An 18,837-nucleotide genomic window follows, 5' to 3' on the forward strand; every position below is an offset into this window, starting at 1 on the left:
TTTGGCATTTAGCAAACCCCCTGGGACTCCATGACTCCACCAAGGAATCTCAATAGATAGGACCATCCCACTGAAGGATAACCTGGCAGACCCTGTCTAGCAGATATCCCTGGGGCTCCGTGACTCCACCAAGGAATGTAAATGAGATTATCCCACTAGTAGGATAACCTGGCTGAATCTTTTGATCAGCCAGGACCTTTGTTCCTGTTTCCCCCCCCCACTCTGTACCCCCATATCCTATATAAGCCAAGCCATCACCCCAACACATTTGCCATTGATTTGTGGTGCCGTACCCCGATGGCCGCCGGATAATAAATTCTCCACTTAAAACTTATACTCAGTGGTGTGTCTCGCTCGCTTCTGGTACAACAGTTACAAGTAATTGTTAGCAAAATTGAAATTTATTGTATATTTAAACCTTGTTGTAAATTGATATACTATAGTGCTATTTTAGAGCATAACACAAAAACTTTGCCTTCTTAATATAAAGGAAGATGATTGTTATAAAAATTACAGTTGTGGAACCATGAAAACAATCTGAAATGCAATTTAGTGGAAGTGAGGTAATCTTATAATCCCAGAGGTCATTGTATTGAAACCCCTCTTCTAATTAAATATTCAAAAAGTAGTAGAGTAGAAAAAGTACTGCTTCTGAAAAAAACAGAGGAACTGGGCTCTAATCCCAGCTCTTCCTTCTCTTACAACTGATTTACATTCTCAAAGCCCTAGGTTCTTTATTTGTAAAACCAGGCCATTGTACCACATGACCTCATGCACATAGTATGGATCAATTCATAGTGTTCTCAGATTCTTTTGCTGCCATTCATTTGCACAGAATTGGATTAGACTTCCTAGGTTAAGGCAGTGAAGAATGGAGTGAAAGGGAATGGATGTGATTTTCAAAAGTACATCTGTTAACCAGGGTTTCTGCTTGGTCTATTTATGTCTCAGGAAATAGGATAATCGGTTATAATCAGTTTTCCTTTGAACCTTTAAAGAAGGTATTTGGAGATCTGTGTTGAGATCTGTTCCCTGGATATCACAAATTTGAGCTAATCTGAACGGTTTCTTTTTATTTTTCCGTTTGAAACTGAAAAAGTATTAGGCTGGCATCTACAATTTTTGGATTGTTCACTAGATTTAGAAGAGACTTGTCATGTCTCTGGGTTCTTGTTCACATCAGCAAAGTCTGGACTTGTTTTTATCTGTTGGTTTTTGCTTTGACACTGAAGATTAGCGTCTTTGATTAGTTTGCATGGGTGACTCCATAAGCTTGTACTCAAAAAGTTTGATCTTATGTTCTTATATTTTTCCTAATTTCATTCTTTTCCTTATTGTACTTCATTTTGCATCTAAACTGAAATATTGTTAGACTCTTAGACTCTTCCCTTACTTTTCCATTCTTAGTAGTCTTCTAATCAGGATCTGATTATTGGCTCTTTTCAAAAGATTATAGGATTTAGAGCCATATGGAATTTTATAAATAATATAATTCCAGCCTCTTCACTTTTAAAGAAATGGAAACTTGGGTCAACAAAAGTTATGACTTGGCCAAGGAAGAAGGTAGCTGGTGTAGGACTCAGCAAAACCAGGTCCTTTTTGCTGCCATAACATACATTCCGTGTTGTAAAAGTCTAAATATTCAATACATAAACCTTGCGGGACAGTGTATACAATATTTTGTCTGAGTAGTCTCCTGACTTTTTCATCTGAGGGATGAGTTATATTTCCTTGTCTCCAGTATTTTTCTTGTATGTTTGTTAGTTTGTTTTTCTGTTCATGAGAGTTTAACTTTCTTTTCATTGTTGTCCTTGCAACAAAAGAATCTTGTTCTCTTGGTTCTGCTTAATTTTAGCTTTGTTTTCACTTTGCGCAAATCTTACCTCTTCTCTGAATTTTTCATATTCATCCTTTCTTGCTGCACAGTAGTATTCCATCACATTTATATATAATGTTTATATCCATTCTCCTTTTCTTTCCAGGTTGTGTTGCTCCTGTCTTAGAATATCAGCCCAGTTGTATAAATCTAATTATATTCTGAACATCTCTAAAACCACAATTTTAAAGTATATAGAGATTTCTCCTTTACTCTGTTTTGGTCATTTTTAATCACAAGATTATAGGAGTCAGAATTGAAAGAGAGCTTACAGATCATCCAATGTCATTTTATCCTTGAGGAACCTGATATGCAGAAAAATTATGTGATTTGTCTAGTATCACATATAAGTAGACATTAAAGCATGTGTCATCAGACTCTAAAACAAATGCTTTTTCCAGTACACACCAACAACTATGAAGTTATCTACATTATACATCTTGCAGTGAAAATCAACACTATGGGACTTCAAATCTTTTTTTTTTCTCTTTTATTATATAAAGAAATGTTCATTTTTAGAACTGCTGAAATCTGGAGTAAAAATTTCAACATGAATCTAAGGTCCATTAGTAGTACAGCCTCTGGTTGTAACTTGTTAGTGCTCTTTTGACTTGTTTGCCCTACAGAAATATAACTTAGTCTGCATCTTATTGCTTCAGCTTCCAGTTCAGATCTGGGTACATTGATTTCTTTTCTATTTTTTTAATGTTTCCAAATCTTAATACATTATCACTATATATAATTATTATAGGTAATTGGATCTTGAATTTTGATCTGGTCCAAGTACTTTCTACTTGCAGAAGTATTTTCTACAAGACAGCACATCAATTTTTTGAACAGTTTTAACTTTTTTTAAATTAAATTTTATTTTTAGTTCTGAATTATTCCATACACCTTCCTTTTCCTAACCCATTGAAAAAGCAAACAAAACAAAAGAAAACCCACTAAAAAATATGTGTAATCAAACAAAACAAATTCCCCCATTAGCCATGTCTAAAAAAAGTGTGCTTCAGTATATAATCCGAGTTCATCATTTCTCTATTTGGAGATGGATAACTTGTTTCGTCATCACTTCTCTTGAACTGTTTTATTCCATTGTGTTGATCATAGTTCCTAAGTCTTTCAGAGTTGTTTGTCTTTACAGTATTGTTATTGCCTCCTAGCTTGTATTTTAATAAGAAATGTGTTTTAAATAAATTATGTACTCTTCTGCAGACACCCCAAGTATCACTGCTAAACTAATTAATGAACAGAAAGATGACAAAGAAAAGAAAAACCATGAAGAGAAAGAAAAAGTTAAGGCAGAGAATGGATTTCAGGACAATTATAGTGTTGTTGTTGCCTCTGGTATGTTTTTATTTTTCTTTTTCCATCTCAATTTCATTTTTTGTTGTTGATTTTGTAAACTATGTGAACAGTTAAATCATTTAATGAAGTCAGTTATATGCAAACTGTTGAATACAACCCATAGGAAAATCATCTGGATTATGTATCAATATTTAAACTGTACACAGACTGGAAAGGAGTTACTTGTTATTCCCAACCATGAACCCTAAAAGAAATTTTATGCAATCTGTTCCCTTTTAGCAGTTCAGATAACCCTGAAAAGGGTTAAAAAAAAAAAGGTCAAAAAAGATAGTTTAGTGACATTTTCCCCCTATGTTCAATATATTTTCAATTTGAGATATTTCTCAATTAACATTGGTCTATTTTGTGAAGTTGCTTCTCAGAATTGAGTAAAGATTTGAGTGCCTAGACCATTATATCTATGATATGTGTATTTGAATGTCTAATAAAACAAAAATTTTTTTTAACTTTTATTTTTTATCAGTAACTTGTATTTTCCAAGATTCCCGAAATCTTACTTATTTTCAAGGAGACCTTGAATAGATTGATGCATGGCTGGTAAAGTTACCATACCAAGGCAAAATCTAACTGAAAAGTTAACTTGAGTAAAAATGAATGGAATTTTTCCTTCTAATGTTCTCATGGGGACGTATATAATTGGTGAAACTTGAATAGTCATATGGTGGATGATAGATGTTGAATTATTAGTGGGGGAGAAATTAACTAGAATACGTGTTAGTTACAACTTAAGATGTTATAAATCTTGTCTCACAAGGCAAAATGTACAGATGAAATCTTGTATAGAGAACTTTGTAAATTTGAAAGTACTATAAAGTGCAAACTCTTAATATTATCTGACATTGGGGCTTATTATGAGGATTTCTCTTTTTTTCTTACTCTAGCTAGTCTTTGAGCCTCTTCTCCTTATCTCCTCTTTTACTTCTTTCCTTTTTCTCCTTTCTAGTCTAATTTAGCCATCTATTGTTTGGCTATGAGGCGTAATAGAAGTCACATGTTGGCCATTGCTATGACTTCTTAACTCTTTCACTTTCTTTAATAAATGACAATATGTATAATCTACACTAAAATTGTTTTTTTGGTTTTGTTGTTGTTCTTGTTTTTGCCAAAATTGGGTTGATTTCTGAAAGCCAGATTTGCTTCAGGACTCAGCATCATCAGCTACTCATTATTGACCAACACAGGGCCAAGCACATTTATTATTCAGTAAATGTTAGTGCGCTAGTTAATATACCTACACATGTATAAACACAAAGATATATGAAACACATACATATATATCTTCCTCTCAGGTATCCATAACTGCTCCCTTCAGGGGATATAATGCTGCATTAGTATGCCATTTCTTTTTATTTTCTGTCATGAAATCATTTCTTTTTATCATTTTCAACAACGACTTAAAATCTATGATTTGTTTCATTTTTTTCTTAGGCTTGAAATCGCAGTCTAAACGAGCTGTATCGTCCACACCACCTCGTCCCCCATCAAGGAGAGGAAGAACAATGCCAGATAAAGTAGGTAGCTCTTCATCAGGAGCAGAGTCTTCCAGCAAAACCATTACTGTTCCCGTTTTTCACCTATACCACAAACATTTGCCAGGTAATTTCCAGAATGATGGAATAGTTGAATAATTATTTCAGTTTATTTTAGCTCTACAGATTAGTGGCAGCAGCAGCATTCACAATGTATTTTGGCCTCCAGTTTACATATAGGAATCCGTAAATGCTGCATGTCATTATTTAAAAGAGAAATTGATTTAAGTTCTCCCAATGCCTCACTTTTCCTAAAATATTCTTCACCTTTATGGAGAACATCAACCTCTCCACCCCTCAGTACTCTCTCAGAGCATTACTTTTGCTTTGACTTCATATGCCTCTCACTACTTTTGACCTTGTAGTTAGCTAACTCAACTCTAGACTAACTTGCACTCTTGAATCCCTTGTCCCTTTGTTCTTTCACCATTCCTTCCTGGCCAAACTTCAGCTCGGAAGTACCCAACCCCCACCCCCACATCCCTTATCTACCTCTTTTGTTGCTATTCATGTGCTGCTAAACCAATCTGGAAGAAGACATAAAACCATATTGACAGTGTACATTGTAAATTCATGATCACCAGGCAGTCTTTTCATTCCTCCTTAATAGATTTCCTCTCTCATTCCTTGCAAAAGTTTTTTTTAGCCTTCTTATCTCTCCTCATTCCTCTGCACTCTTTCAGGTGTGGACCTAACCTCTTATTCCTGTGCAAATTGAGAATGTTCAATGTGAGCTCCCTCTTCTCTCCTTCTATTCAACTTAAAAGTCCTTAACATCATTCTTGATTCTAGCCTGCTTTCTTTCAGTCTCTAAAAGTGAAGTGGACTTTCTTTGTGCCCTTAATGTCATTCCATCCCATCTGCACCAAAAGATTACAACCTCACTCATCTCCTTTTTCTAATTTTCAATCTCTCTCCATCTCTTGGTTCCTTTCCTACTTCCTACTTATGTAGGTCACCTCTGTTTAAAAAAAAAAGTTTTCGCTAGACCACTTTGTAAAAGGTATAGATACTTGGCTTCATTTCTTTTCTCCTCACTCCTTAATTTGTTCTTTTTGTTCTTTTGACTTTTATCACTTAACTGAAACTTAGCTCTTCAAAGTTATCATTGATCTCTTTAATACAAATCTGATGGCAATTTTCAGTCTTCATTCTTCTCCACCACATTTAACCCTGTTGAACACGCCTTTCCTTAATGTATATTCAATCACTGTCTCAGTTTCAGTTCTCTGTTTCCTTTTTTGGCCCATCCTTCATGTCCTCTCCCTTAGTTGTGGGTATTGCTCAAGATTGATCACAGACGTTCATCTTTGTCAGTAATTTCTGGGTAATCTCATAAGATCCCATGGTTTTAATTATCCATCTCTATGTAGCTGAGTAATCCATAACTTGTTCCAGCCAGAGTTTCTAGTATCATTAGCAGTTGTTCCTCCTACCACCCTGTGATCCAGCCAAGACCATCCTTCTCTCATTCTTTACAAACAATAATCCCTCTTTCCCCTCTGGAACACAATTTGCTCCCAGTGCTGGTCCCCTCCTATCTCAAACTAACTCATATTTAAATACTTTGTATTTATTTGTATTTATGTTCTTTATATTCTGTTTATCTTTACATATGTGCTTGTTGTGTGCCCCATTGGAAATGATTTGTTTCCCTATTGACTAATGTAGTATTGTCACATAGCACTTAATATTTGTTGATCAGTTCCCTCAATTACATAATAAGATAGCTGTTTTCTTTCTCTCCATCTTCTTCAGGTTAAGTATGCTCTGTTCATTCAGTAGTACTTTGAGTGACATTTCCCCAGTGACTTACTAACCAGAATTGACTACCAATTTACCATTATAGGGTTTTGTATGTGTATATATGAATATATCTATACATAAGTACATGCGTATATACATTAATAACCATATATACATATATGTGTTAAATATGTATGTATACATACTGTATATACTATTATATGTACTTGTCTCCCCAGTTATGACAAAAGTTCATGGCAAGTAGGTATTGTTTCATTCTTTGTATTTATTTCCCAGTGCCTAGCACAGTATTGATTGATTAGCAAGACATGTTAATATAATATACTGGGTGTGCTCTATTTTTTTGTCTAAATAGATTATTCCTTACTCTTTTTATGTTTCAGTTCTAAAGTAGTTCTTTAATTTCTTCATCATTTCTTTTTCAGTACAATATACTATAACATACAATATACAATATACAGTGCAATATACAATAATTCACTAACTTGATAGGGATGCTTAGTTTAGACGAAAGATTGATTACATACACTTTTTATGAATGGCCAATCTTGCTTTCAACTTAAACTCATTATTTTTGTTGCTGATAGAGTAATTGGTTTGCATGCGCTCTTTAATTTATTAATTCCCAGAAATGTCACCTTCTAGGAGAAGTGTTAAATTCTCAAATCAATGTACATAATTTTCTCATAAAAAGCAGTTCTAGTCTTAGTCTGGGTTCCTTTCATCACCTCTGAAACTTATTTTATGGCTAGAAGTCACAGTGTTAGTGTTGGACCTGAAGGCAGGAAAAACTTAGTTCATATTTTGCCTTAGACACATGCTAGCTGTGTGACTTTGGGCAACTCACTCAGTTTAATCTGATCTGTAAAGTGGAGATAATACCACCTACCTTCCAATGTTGTAAGGGTCAAGTGACATAATCATGTTCCAAAAATCTCTATGGTTTTAAGCTTCAGTTGCTTAAAATTATAATAGTTTTGTATACATGTTAAAACCACATAAAGAGATACTTGTTTGCAAACCTTAAAGTGCTACATAAATAATGCTTGTTGTTATTTCGAATGAGTATTTTGGTTCCTACTTAGTCTTTTAGAGTTAACTTCAGTGAATTCTTGGAATCCCTAATTAGACACATGTCTGGATTTTATATACCTTTCCAGTCCCCTTTTCCTATTTTAGACTGTTAACTGCCATTCTTTCCATTCAGAAAAAGAAGGTTCCAAAGTCTGATACATTTTAAGTGGTACTTAATTTTATTTATGTAAATTTAGCCCTATTAAAATTGAGATTAGGAGGAATATTGAGGTCTGTGACTGTAAAGAAAGCAATGATTGGGAAGAATTTGTAAGCATTATCTTGGTCAAGAAATTCTTAGCCCCAGTGCTAAGAGTTAAAAAGAATATTCTGAACCCAGCAAAGAACCTATGATAGATATAAGCAGCATTGATCCCAGTTAGAAGCATTTACACCTTTAACATTTGAAGCAGGTGACCATCCAAATTCGGAGGACAATATATACTACTTTACTGTCCTCCCTTCATCCCCAAACCTAAAATTCAGTTGATTTTGGTAGGACTTTAAAGGAAGACATTTTTCTGATCATTTCTTTTAAAGGACTATCAATTGTTGGTGAACATTCATTTCCCACCAAACTTAATTGATGAATTAATTGTATTCTAAAGTTATGACTTAGGAGATTTCGCGGGTTTTTTTTTTCCCACTTTGCTATTTAGTGTGTTTAATTAAACAGTTCTAAACAAAATATCTTGCTAACTTTTGCATAAAAGTACCTTGGTTACATTGTTCTTAGGCCAACCACTGCCTGCAGAGATGACGCTTGCCCAACTTTTAACTCTACTGTATGATCGGAAGCTCCCTCAAGGATACCGTTCAATTGATTTGACTGTTAAATTGGGCTCTAAAGTTATCTCAGACCCAAGTCTTTCAAAAACAGATTCTTTTAAAAGACTCCATACTGAGAAAGGTATGTATGTGATTGTTCTTGCTATATTTAGAATCTCTTGTTTGGGAGGACAATTTCAATTTAGTTTATATCAGGAGCACTGACATATAGTTCAAACTATGTTATAGAACTAAAACGACAGCTTCATTTCTTTGTGTCTCTTTCACCAGCAATCATGGGGAAATACCACTAATATACCTGCCTGGGCTGTAGTGGTCAGTAATTAAGACAAATGGTTATATTACTTTTAAAATGAAAAAACTGATAGAAAATTTACAAATAAAGAATTCCTTTAGTACAAGAAGCTTAAGGTATTTTATAGACATTCCCATAATTTATGCAATAGTCCTATGATACAGTAGCAGGCAATTAACATCTTCATTTTGCAAGTGAGAATCTGAAATAGAAAATGTACAGGTTTGCCAAATTCTCTCTGTCAGTGAAAAAATATAGTACTTTCAATGCCCACATTTGCAATCTAGGTCTCTTCTCATCAGGATATATTAGCATAAGCAAATCTTATTTTTAGAGTGTGGAAAATCATAACGGGAAGTTTTTGTTTAACAGGCTATAGTTTTTCTTGAATGATTACTGTAGAGTTTTTAGTTTTAGTCCATATTTTTTGGATATTATTGTTTTTCTTGATAACTCGTTATACCTTTATTAATTAAAATTTGTGTTTCTTCAGAATTATTTGTAGGGTACAAAATGAAGAACTCAAGGAAGGACATAGAATTGGAGATTAGGGTGAAATATCTTGTATCTTTACAATTTGGCTTTTTAGATAATCTCTAGGATTTATGGTTTCACTTATCTAATAGGACACATATTTTAGCTGGAGAAGTTATTTTCAGATCACTTTTTGGAATCTGATAGGATATGCATCCAGTAATATTTTTAATCTTCACTCCTAGTCCTCAAATCCCTTGGAGAGGCCTGAGAAACTTTTGTAATCTTTCTATTATTTGTATTCTTATACTCAGGAAAAAATTAAGTTATTCTCATTAAATTATGATTTTTTTAAATAAGCAAGATAGCTTCACCTGATTTTTTTAAATGAAGTAAATGCTATAAATGTAGTAATGCTACATCCTTCTTTTATATCTTTCTTCCTTTTCATTACATCACGGTAGATCACGTTGACTTACTTGGGAGCTGTGCAGAAGATGAAATTATCACTCCAAATGATGAATGTATGGAAGCAGTGTTGGATGAATCTTTTCTCGAAACCTGCCCTATTCAATCACCATTGCAAGTTTTTGCAGGAATGGGTGGTTTGGCTCTTATTGCAGAGAGATTGCCCATGCTATATCCAGATGTAATTCAACAAGTAAGTTGAATTCGTTATTTACATATAATACAAGTATAATATTTTTCTGTCTAATGTTTCCATTTTTAGTTTGTATGAAAATTTTCTGTTTTAAAATCTATCTTCTTTTATAAGGACATGTTTTACATGTGTGTGTGTGTGTACACACAGGTGTACACACATCTGTCTCTCTGATCAGAGGTGTGATTTCTTCAATAAGGGAAACATCCTGGGATGGAAGCTTGTACAGATTAACAGCAGTTTAATTATACTTTTGGGCAATTGTCCACAGCCACTCAGCAAGTATGTACCAGCAGCAGGACTTGACCTCAGTTCTTCCTGACACTAAGATCAACCCTTCATGACTCCATTTTACTTCTTTATATGTAGTACTCTTTTTATTTCTTTCTTACATGATATATGTTTTTAAAATACCCATCTATACCTTCAGTCAGTCTCTGAGTCGTTAACACTGAGCGTGTTATAGAGTTGGACATGACCCTTCCTGCTCCAGAGCTGTTTAAGAATCACCTTGCCATTTGGGATGACAATGATAGAGCAAATCTATTCATTTTTTATTTTGTGTAGACTTTTTCTTTTTTAAAACCATTCTTTTTCAAGTGTTGGGAGATAGAGATTATAGATAAGGAGCCTACATTAATATGCTTTAATGTGTGGAACAATTTTTGATAACTATAATACACAGTGTTACACAATGAAGCAAAGTTCTATGTCAGGTCATTTGGTTGAGAGGGGAACAATCAATTCCAGTTGAGTGACATTATAAAAGGTTTCCTGGAAAAAAGTAGTATTTGAGTTGGTGTTTTTTTTTGTTGTTGTTGTTGTTGTTTGTTTTTTTTTAGACCACAAAACATTTTTTTTTTTGCTATTTAATATTTTATTTCTTCCCCCATTACATGTCAAAAAAATCTTCTGCATTCGTTTTTCCAAGATTTTGAATTACATATTTTTTCCCTCCCTCCATTTCTCTCCTCTCTTCCTTAAATGGTAGGCAATTTGATATAGGTTATATATATCCCATCATGTAAAACATATTTCCATATTAATAACAGTTGTGAAAGAAGAAACATATCAACAGAAAAAAATTACGAAAAAGAATAAAGTAAGCAAGAAAAGCATGCTTCCCTCTGCATTCAGAGTCCATCATTTCTTTATCTTGATGTGGATAGCATATTTAGTCATGAGTCCTTCCTACTTGTCTTCTGTTGTTGAGAAGAGCTGCATCATTCGTAGTTGATCATCACATGATGTTGCTAATGCTGCGTACAGTGTTTTCCTGGTTCTGTTCCTTTCATTTTGTATCAGTTTGTACAAGTCTTTCCAGGTTTTTCTGAAATCTGCCTGTTCACTATTTCTTATTGCACAGTGGTATTCCATTACATTCATGTACCACAGCTTGTTCAGCCATTCCGCAATTGATGAACATCCCCTCAATTTCCAATAATTTGCCACCATGGAAAGGGCTGCTTTAAATATTTTTGCACACATAGATTCTTTCTTCTTTTTTTATGATCTCTTTGAGACAAAGACCTGGAAGTGGTATTGCTGGGTAAAAGGGTATGCACAGTTTGATTGCCCTTTGAGCATAGTTCCAAATTGCTCTCCAGAGTGGTTGGATCAGTTCACAACTCTACCAGCAGTGCATTAGTGTCCCGACTTTCCCACATCCTCTCCAACATTTATCATTTTCCTTATTTGGCATATTAACCAATCTGACAGGTGTGAGGTGATACCTCAGAGGTGTTTTATTTTGCACTTCTCTGATCAACAGTGATTTAGAGCACTTCTTCATGTGCCTATAGATAGCTTTTATTTCTTCGTCTGAAAACTGCCTGTTCCTATATGAGCGCTATTGCAAATGGCTTGACTCAGTTCTCCATCTGTTTGAGAAATGAGGTCCTTATCAGACACTTGATGTAAAGATTGTTTCCCATCTTTCTGCTCTCCTTCTAATCTTGGTTACATTGGTTTTATGTGCGCAAAAGCTTTTTAATTTAGTATAGTCAAAATTATCTGTTTTACATTTTGTAATGCTCTCTGTCTCTTGTTTGGTCATGAATTCTTCCCTTCTTTATAGAAAGGTTGACTATCCCTTGCTCTTCTAATTTGCTTATGCTGTCACCCTTTATGTTTAAATCATGTCTAAATCTAAATCATTTTGACCTTATCTTGGTATATCTTGGTACATGGTGTGAGATATTGGTCTATACCTAGTTTGTGCCCCATTGTTTTCTAGTTTTCCCAGTAGTTTCTATCAGATAGTGAGTTATTATCCCAAAAGCTGAGGTCTTTGGGTTTAACAAGCCCTAGGTTACAATGCCCATTTACTACTGTGTCTTGTGTACCTAATCTGTTCTACTGTTTCTTAGCTAGTACCACTGTCCACTCTGTTTCTTAGTTAGTTTCAGATAGTTTTTTGATGATTACTGCTTTATAGTATAATTGAGATCTGGTATTGCTAGACAGTCTTTCTTTGCATTTTTTTTTCATTAATTCCCTTGAGGTTCTTGTAATTTTGCTCTTCCACATAAATTTGGTTGTTATTTCTCTAGCTCTCTAAAATAATTTTTTACTAGTTTGATTGGTATGGCACTGAATAAGCTAGGTAACTTAGGTAGAATTGTCATTTTTATTATATTGGCTCGGCCTACCCATAAGCAATTCATATTTTTCCAGTTGTTTAGATTTGACTTTGTTTGAAAAATGGTTCACAATTGTGCTCATATTGTTCCTGGGTTTGTCTTAACAGGTAGCCTCCCAAGTGTTTTATGTTGTTTACAGTTATTTTAAATGAAATTTCTCTATCTCTTGCTGCTGGGCTTTGTTGGTTATATTAAATGCTGATAATTTATATGGGTTTGTCTTGTATCATACAACTTTGCTAAAGTTGTTAATTATTTCAAGTAGTTTTTTAGTTGGTTTTCTAGGGATCTGTAAGTATACCATCATATTATCTGCAAAGAATGATAGCATTGTTTTCCTCACTGCCTATTGTAATTCCTTCAGTTTCCTTTTCTTCTCTTATTGTTATAGCTAATATTTCTAGTACTGTATTGAATAATTGTGGTGATATTGGCCATCCTTGTTTCACCCCTCGTTTAATGCAAGGCTTCTGGTTTATCCTCGTTTGTATAGTATTGGAATTAATTCTTAAAGTGTTTGGTAGAAGTCACTTGGGAACCCATCTGGCCCTGGGGATTTTTCCTTAGGGAGGTTATTAATGGCTTTTTCAGTTTCTTTTTCTATGATGGGGTTGATCTAAGTACTTCTCTAACTGGCTTGGTTTTTTTTCCCCATAAAACCAGTTTCTAGTTTTATTTATTAACTCAATAGTTTGGTTTGTTTTTTTTTTTTACTTTCAATCTCACCTGATTTTCGGGATTTCTCATTTGGTGCTTAATTGGGGATTTTTAATTTGTTTTGTTTCTAGGGGTTTTTTTTTTTGCAATTGCATGCCCAATTTATTGATCTGTTCTTTCTCAATTTTATTCTTGTAATAATTTAGAGAAATAAATATATAAATAAACAAATAAACAAACAAATAAATAAATAAATGAAGTTTCCCCTAAGTACTGCTTTGGCTGCATCCCATAAATTTTGGGACGTCAAATCTCTTTCCACTGTTCTCTGTTGAATGTAATTTTTTAGCTCATTATAATCCAAAAAGAATGCATTTAATATTTCTACCTTTCTATATTTGATTTTGATTTTTTTATGCCCTGTTACTCAGTCAGTTAGTGTGTAGGTGCTGTGTGCTGCTGACAAAAAGGTTTCACTCAGTTTTCTCCAAAGGTCTGTTATAGCTAACATTTTTTAAACGTTTTTCATATTTTATTATTTAATATTTTTAGTTTTGAACATTGATTTCCACAAGATTTTCAGTTACAAATTTTCTCCCCATTTTTCTCCGCACCCCCACTCCAAGATGGCATATAATCTGATTGTCCCATTCCACAGTCAGCCCTCCTTTCTGTCACTGCACCCCCCATCCCCTTTCTCCTTACGTTCATGTAGGGCAAGATAGATTTCTATGCCCCATTGCCTATATATCTTATTTCCCAGTTCCATGCAATACCAACTGTTTTGCCTGTATGTCTTACTTCCCAGTTGCATGCAAAAACAATTTTTTTTTTTGAGAATCTGCTTTTAGAACTTTGAGTTCCAAATTCTCTCCCCTCTTCCCTCCCCACCCACCTTTCCTAAGAAGACAAGCAATTCAACATAGGCCACACATGTATCATTATGCGAAACACTCCCATAAATAGTCATGTTGTGAAAGACTAACTGTATTTCCCTCCATCCTATCCTGTCCCCATTTATTCAGTTTTCTCCCTTGACCCTGTCCCTTTTCAAAAGTGTTTGCTTTTCATTACCTCGTCCCCCCCCATCTGCCCTCCGTTCTATCATCACTCCTTTCTTATCCCCTTTCCCCTACTTTCCTGTGGGATAAGATACCCAATTGAGTGTGTATGTTATTTCCTCCTCAAATCAAATCCGTTGAGGGTAAGATTCACTCATTATCCCTCCCCTACCCCCTCTTCCCTTCCCACAGAACTACTTTTTCTTACTACTTTTATGTGAGATAATTTACCCCATTCTATCTCTCCCTTTCTCTCTCTCTCAATATATTCCTCTCTCACCCCTTAATTTTATTTTATTTTTTAGATATCATCCCTTGATATTCAACTCCCCCTGTACGCTCTGTCTATATATATGTATATTCCCTTCAACTACCCTAATATTGAGAAAGGTCTCATGAATTATACACATCATCTTTCCATGTAAGAATGTAAACAAAACAGTTTAACTTTAATAACACCCTTATGAATTTTCTTTCCTGCTTACCTATTCATGCTTCTCTTGTTTCTTGTATTTCAAAGCCACATTTTCTATTCAGCTCTGGTCTTTTCACTTAGAAAGCTTGAAAGTCCTGTATTTTATTAAAAATCTATAATTTGCCTTGGAGCATTGTACTCAGTTTTGCTGGGTAGGTGATTCTTGGTTTTAATCCTAGCTCCTTTGACCTCTGGAATATCATATTCCAAGCCCTTTGATCCCTTAATATAGAAGCTGCTAGATCTTGTTTTATCCTTTAGCATTTGTTATTTCTTCATGTCTCATAGAGTCCTTAATTTCCATATGGCTAATTCTTATTTTCCAGGAATTACTTTCTTTCATCAAGTTTTGTACTTTTTCTAGCTACTAGGTCTCTTCATATTTTTATTCTCAAACTTGTGCTTCTTTTCTAATTTTTTCCTTCATTGTTCTCATATGATTTTAAACATAATTTTTAAGCTCTTTCAAACAAACCTTGTGTGGGAATTCTTGTTGGCCTTGTCTTCAAGTTGCATTTTTCTTTTAAGCTTTGTTTGTAGATGTTTTTGAGTCATTCTCTTCCTTTCTGTTTGTGTCTTACATTTCTCTGTTATCAGGATAGTTCTTTATGCTGGTATTTTTTGCTCATTTTTCCAGCCTGCCTCTCATGTTTGAACTTTATATGAGCTCTGGGCCATGCATACTGATAGGGAAGATGCTAGTCTGAGCTCCTGTCTTCTTACATACTTCTGCTTTCACAGCTCAGGTTGTGGGCCGCAAATTTTCAAGTGCTCATAATGTGGTATGAACCAGTGTGAGATCTAATCACTGCCCTCTTGGTCTGACCTTTGCAGTATCCTGGCCGAGGATTGGCTTTGTCATCTTCTTTTAGTTGGGAATTTCAATAAACTATTTATTTCAGTAAACTAATATAGTAAACTAATTTCAGTCATCTGCTCCTGGACTCAGAGCCTTCTGGGCTAATAAGTAAAAAGTATGCCCCACATTAAGGAAGCCAAATCATGAACCTCTTTAGTACATTTTCAAATGTGTTTTACTGGCGCAGTGAGTAGAGCACCAGCCCTGGAGTCAGGAGGACCTGAGTTGAAATGCGACCTCAGACCCTTGACACATGTACTAGCTGTTTGACCTTGGGCAAGTCACTTAACCCCAATTGCCCTGCCAAAAAAACCAAACAAACAAATGTATGTCATTTAGAATTCAGTTCCTATTAGCAACAAACCTATAATACACATGCAGTAAAAAGTTGAATACCAGGTCCTCAAATTATAGAGTTAATGTTCTAATGTTTGTTTGAAACCTGGAATACACTGGGAGGCTCTGTACCTTCAGGGCAATTGGATTGTTGACTCCCCTTTGGTCTTAGATTCCTGCCCTGCTTATTCCACTGTAGGCTTATATGCTGATCTGAAGACTAACACTGAATCACTTTTCTGCTCCTAGGATCAGTGCCACACTATTCTTTTCCTGTACTTGTTCTTTGGGCATACAGCTAGGGCCGACTGCACCTCCACTCCGAATGTGACCTGAAACTAGTAGCGGACAACAGAGCTGCCACTTTATGCCCTCATTTTTTCTTTCCCTGGTTCCCTGTCTTGGCCCTTTTCCATTTCAGTCCCTGGATACGGAAATGCTCCAGAGACCTCTATCTCCCTAAAACACTCTTGGCTGTAAAAATGACTCAAGAATATTTTCTTAGCTTTCCTGATTATAATTCATTATATTACTTTTTCTGCATCATTATGAACAAAGTATAGTGGAAAGCTAGATGGTACTGCTTCCTCTTTTTCTGCCACATTGACTCCACCTCCCATTATCTGGGACCTGAGAGTCAGTGTTATATAGAGAAGAGGAAGCTGGCCTTTAGAGTGAGGAAAATGTGAGCTCAGGTCTAGTCTTTTGACATTTATTTGATGTGTGTTGCAGGGCAAGTTGCTTAATCTCTCTCACCCTTTCTAAGATTGTCTTTTGCACAGCAAGTGCTTGACATACATTTTTAGATAGTTTCCTAAAGTGAAACTGAGGAGTAGTTCTTTTGCAGCTATTAAACCTCAGGTCCACTCCCTCCACAAAAAAGAAAAATCAGGATGTAGCCCTTGAAGTTCATACTGCAATCATTTAGGGCTTTGTAATTTCATCCTTATAATTATTCCCTTCACTGGTTTGGTTCATATTCCGCATATAACTTTGAGCGTTGCTGTGTTCAAAAAATTCCATTACTTTATGACCTACCTGTAATTTAACCTCTTCATGTTTAGCCAGACTGGTCTTTTGAAAATAGGTATACGTGCTGTCACTGGCCATATAATAAATCCTTTTCAGATTGGTAAGGGCTTTCCATATTTTGGTAGGAAACCCAAAATCCCCTCCATACCACAAGAAGTATTAGAATAGGGCTTCAGAGATTTTAAAATTGTTCATAAGTGTAAACAGCTAGGTGGGATAGAGTGCTAGGCCTGGAATCAGGAGACCTGAATCTGGCCTTAGATACTTATTAGTTGTGTGACTGTGGGCAAGTCACTTAACCCTTTCTTGTCTCAGTTTCCTCATCTGTAAGACTAGCTATAGAAGAAAATGGTGAATTGCTCCAGTATCTTTGCCAAGAAAACCCCGAAAAGGGTCATGAAGAGTTGGACATTAGTGAAAAACAACTAAACAACAACAATAAGCACATTGAAAACTCTTAATGCTAGGTAACCCTATTTGCTCTTTCAGATGAATCTGAGTTATAATACTGACTATAGTTTCTCATTGCTTCAAGTAATACAATTAAAATTTCTCTTAATATACAAATGTTATCTATCTAATTAATGTATTATTCACACCCTTCTGTTTTAATCATCTATCTCTTCTGCTTTCTCCCCAATTTTAAATGAAAGCCTCATATTTCTTACTGTCTTCCTCTTTATATCTATGTCTATAGCTAAGCAGCTCAGGATCAGACAAAAGGGTCAGGACAGAGCTTAATGGAATGAGACATTCTGTGTGTTTAAGCATTGATAAAATTAATGCCTCTACCATTTTAATTCTGTTTCAACATTCTTCACATAATTAATATGGCTATATTCATCTGGTTGTATGGAGTCCTTAGGTAGGCTTTAAATTTCTTTGTTTACCTATTCACAAAAGAGAAAAAAAAGTCTTAATTTAATGCACTATTTCCTTGTTATGCAGTTTGTAATAGTGTCATTTTATGTTACAATGAACCTGAGTTTTCAGGTTAAAACATTATTCCCATTACTTCTTCACTTAATATGTATTTAATATGTAGCATTATCTTAAAACTCAGAAGTAGAATTCCATTTTCTCATCTCTTCAGATGAAGAGTTTGAAATAGATGGCCTTTCAAGGCCCTTCAAGTTCTAAATTAATCAACACTGTGGATAAAATATTGTTCACAGGCATTTCTATACCAGCACATCTATTCAAAATATCTTCCTTGAATCAGAACATCATTTTTTTTTATTGCATACAACATTGTGATCCTAGCTATACCATCCTTTTAATCACCACTATCTTGACTTGAGAGGCACCCTGGCAACCTATATTTATGTACTGCCTTTGACTCATACTGGCAATGGAACCAGGAAAAAGTCACTTTCCCTCTCTTTGCCCTAAGCAAATCACTAAAACTGTAAGTTGCAGATATGCAGCAGAGGCGTGGGAGTTTGATGTTCCAGGATATCCTCAGACCTATGAAATCACAAACCCAGACCAAAAGCAAATGTTGACCAATGACTTCATTATGATTTTCTAATTATGGAACATTTTAACATTAGATACACTATGACAAAATATTTCAAGAAGCATATTATTTGAAAACTGTCCAAAAAGTTATTTGTAATTCTGGGAAATTTAAATGAAAAGATATGTATGCGAAATGCGAAAGCACTTAGAAAATTAAGTGTTTTATATATGATTCTGAAATATAGATTTAGCCAAATGGAAATTAAGAAGACAGTAGCGACATCTCAATTTATAAGTGTCTGGCACAAGGTGACTTTTCTGTTTCTTAAATATGGTACTCATTTCTCTACTTCTCATTAAAGAAAGTTTTCGAACAAATGTATAAATGGTGTATTAAAACCTGAGTTGTCAAAAGAGAGGCTGCTGTTGGAAACCCAGGGAGGACTAATATTTCAAAGTCCATGTATGACCACAAGAAGTC

The 18,837-nt window shown here is 34.8% G+C and overlaps 1 protein-coding gene across 2 annotated transcripts in view; it reads left to right on the plus strand.

The window, feature by feature from the left end:
- The window catches only part of BIRC6 (baculoviral IAP repeat containing 6), a 295,513-nt gene that overhangs the window by 167,686 nt on the left and 108,990 nt on the right, over nucleotides 1-18,837 (plus strand). For both annotated transcript variants that reach the window (XM_036749540.1, XM_036749541.1), the window contains exons 58-61: nucleotides 3,092-3,223; nucleotides 4,673-4,840; nucleotides 8,351-8,524; nucleotides 9,637-9,833. In XM_036749540.1, the coding sequence (XP_036605435.1) occupies nucleotides 3,092-3,223; nucleotides 4,673-4,840; nucleotides 8,351-8,524; nucleotides 9,637-9,833 (671 nt within the window). The remainder of the gene's footprint in view (nucleotides 1-3,091; nucleotides 3,224-4,672; nucleotides 4,841-8,350; nucleotides 8,525-9,636; nucleotides 9,834-18,837) is intronic.

Source organism: Trichosurus vulpecula, chromosome 3, assembly GCF_011100635.1.
Source record: "Trichosurus vulpecula isolate mTriVul1 chromosome 3, mTriVul1.pri, whole genome shotgun sequence".
Classification (NCBI taxonomy): Eukaryota; Metazoa; Chordata; class Mammalia; order Diprotodontia; family Phalangeridae; genus Trichosurus; species Trichosurus vulpecula.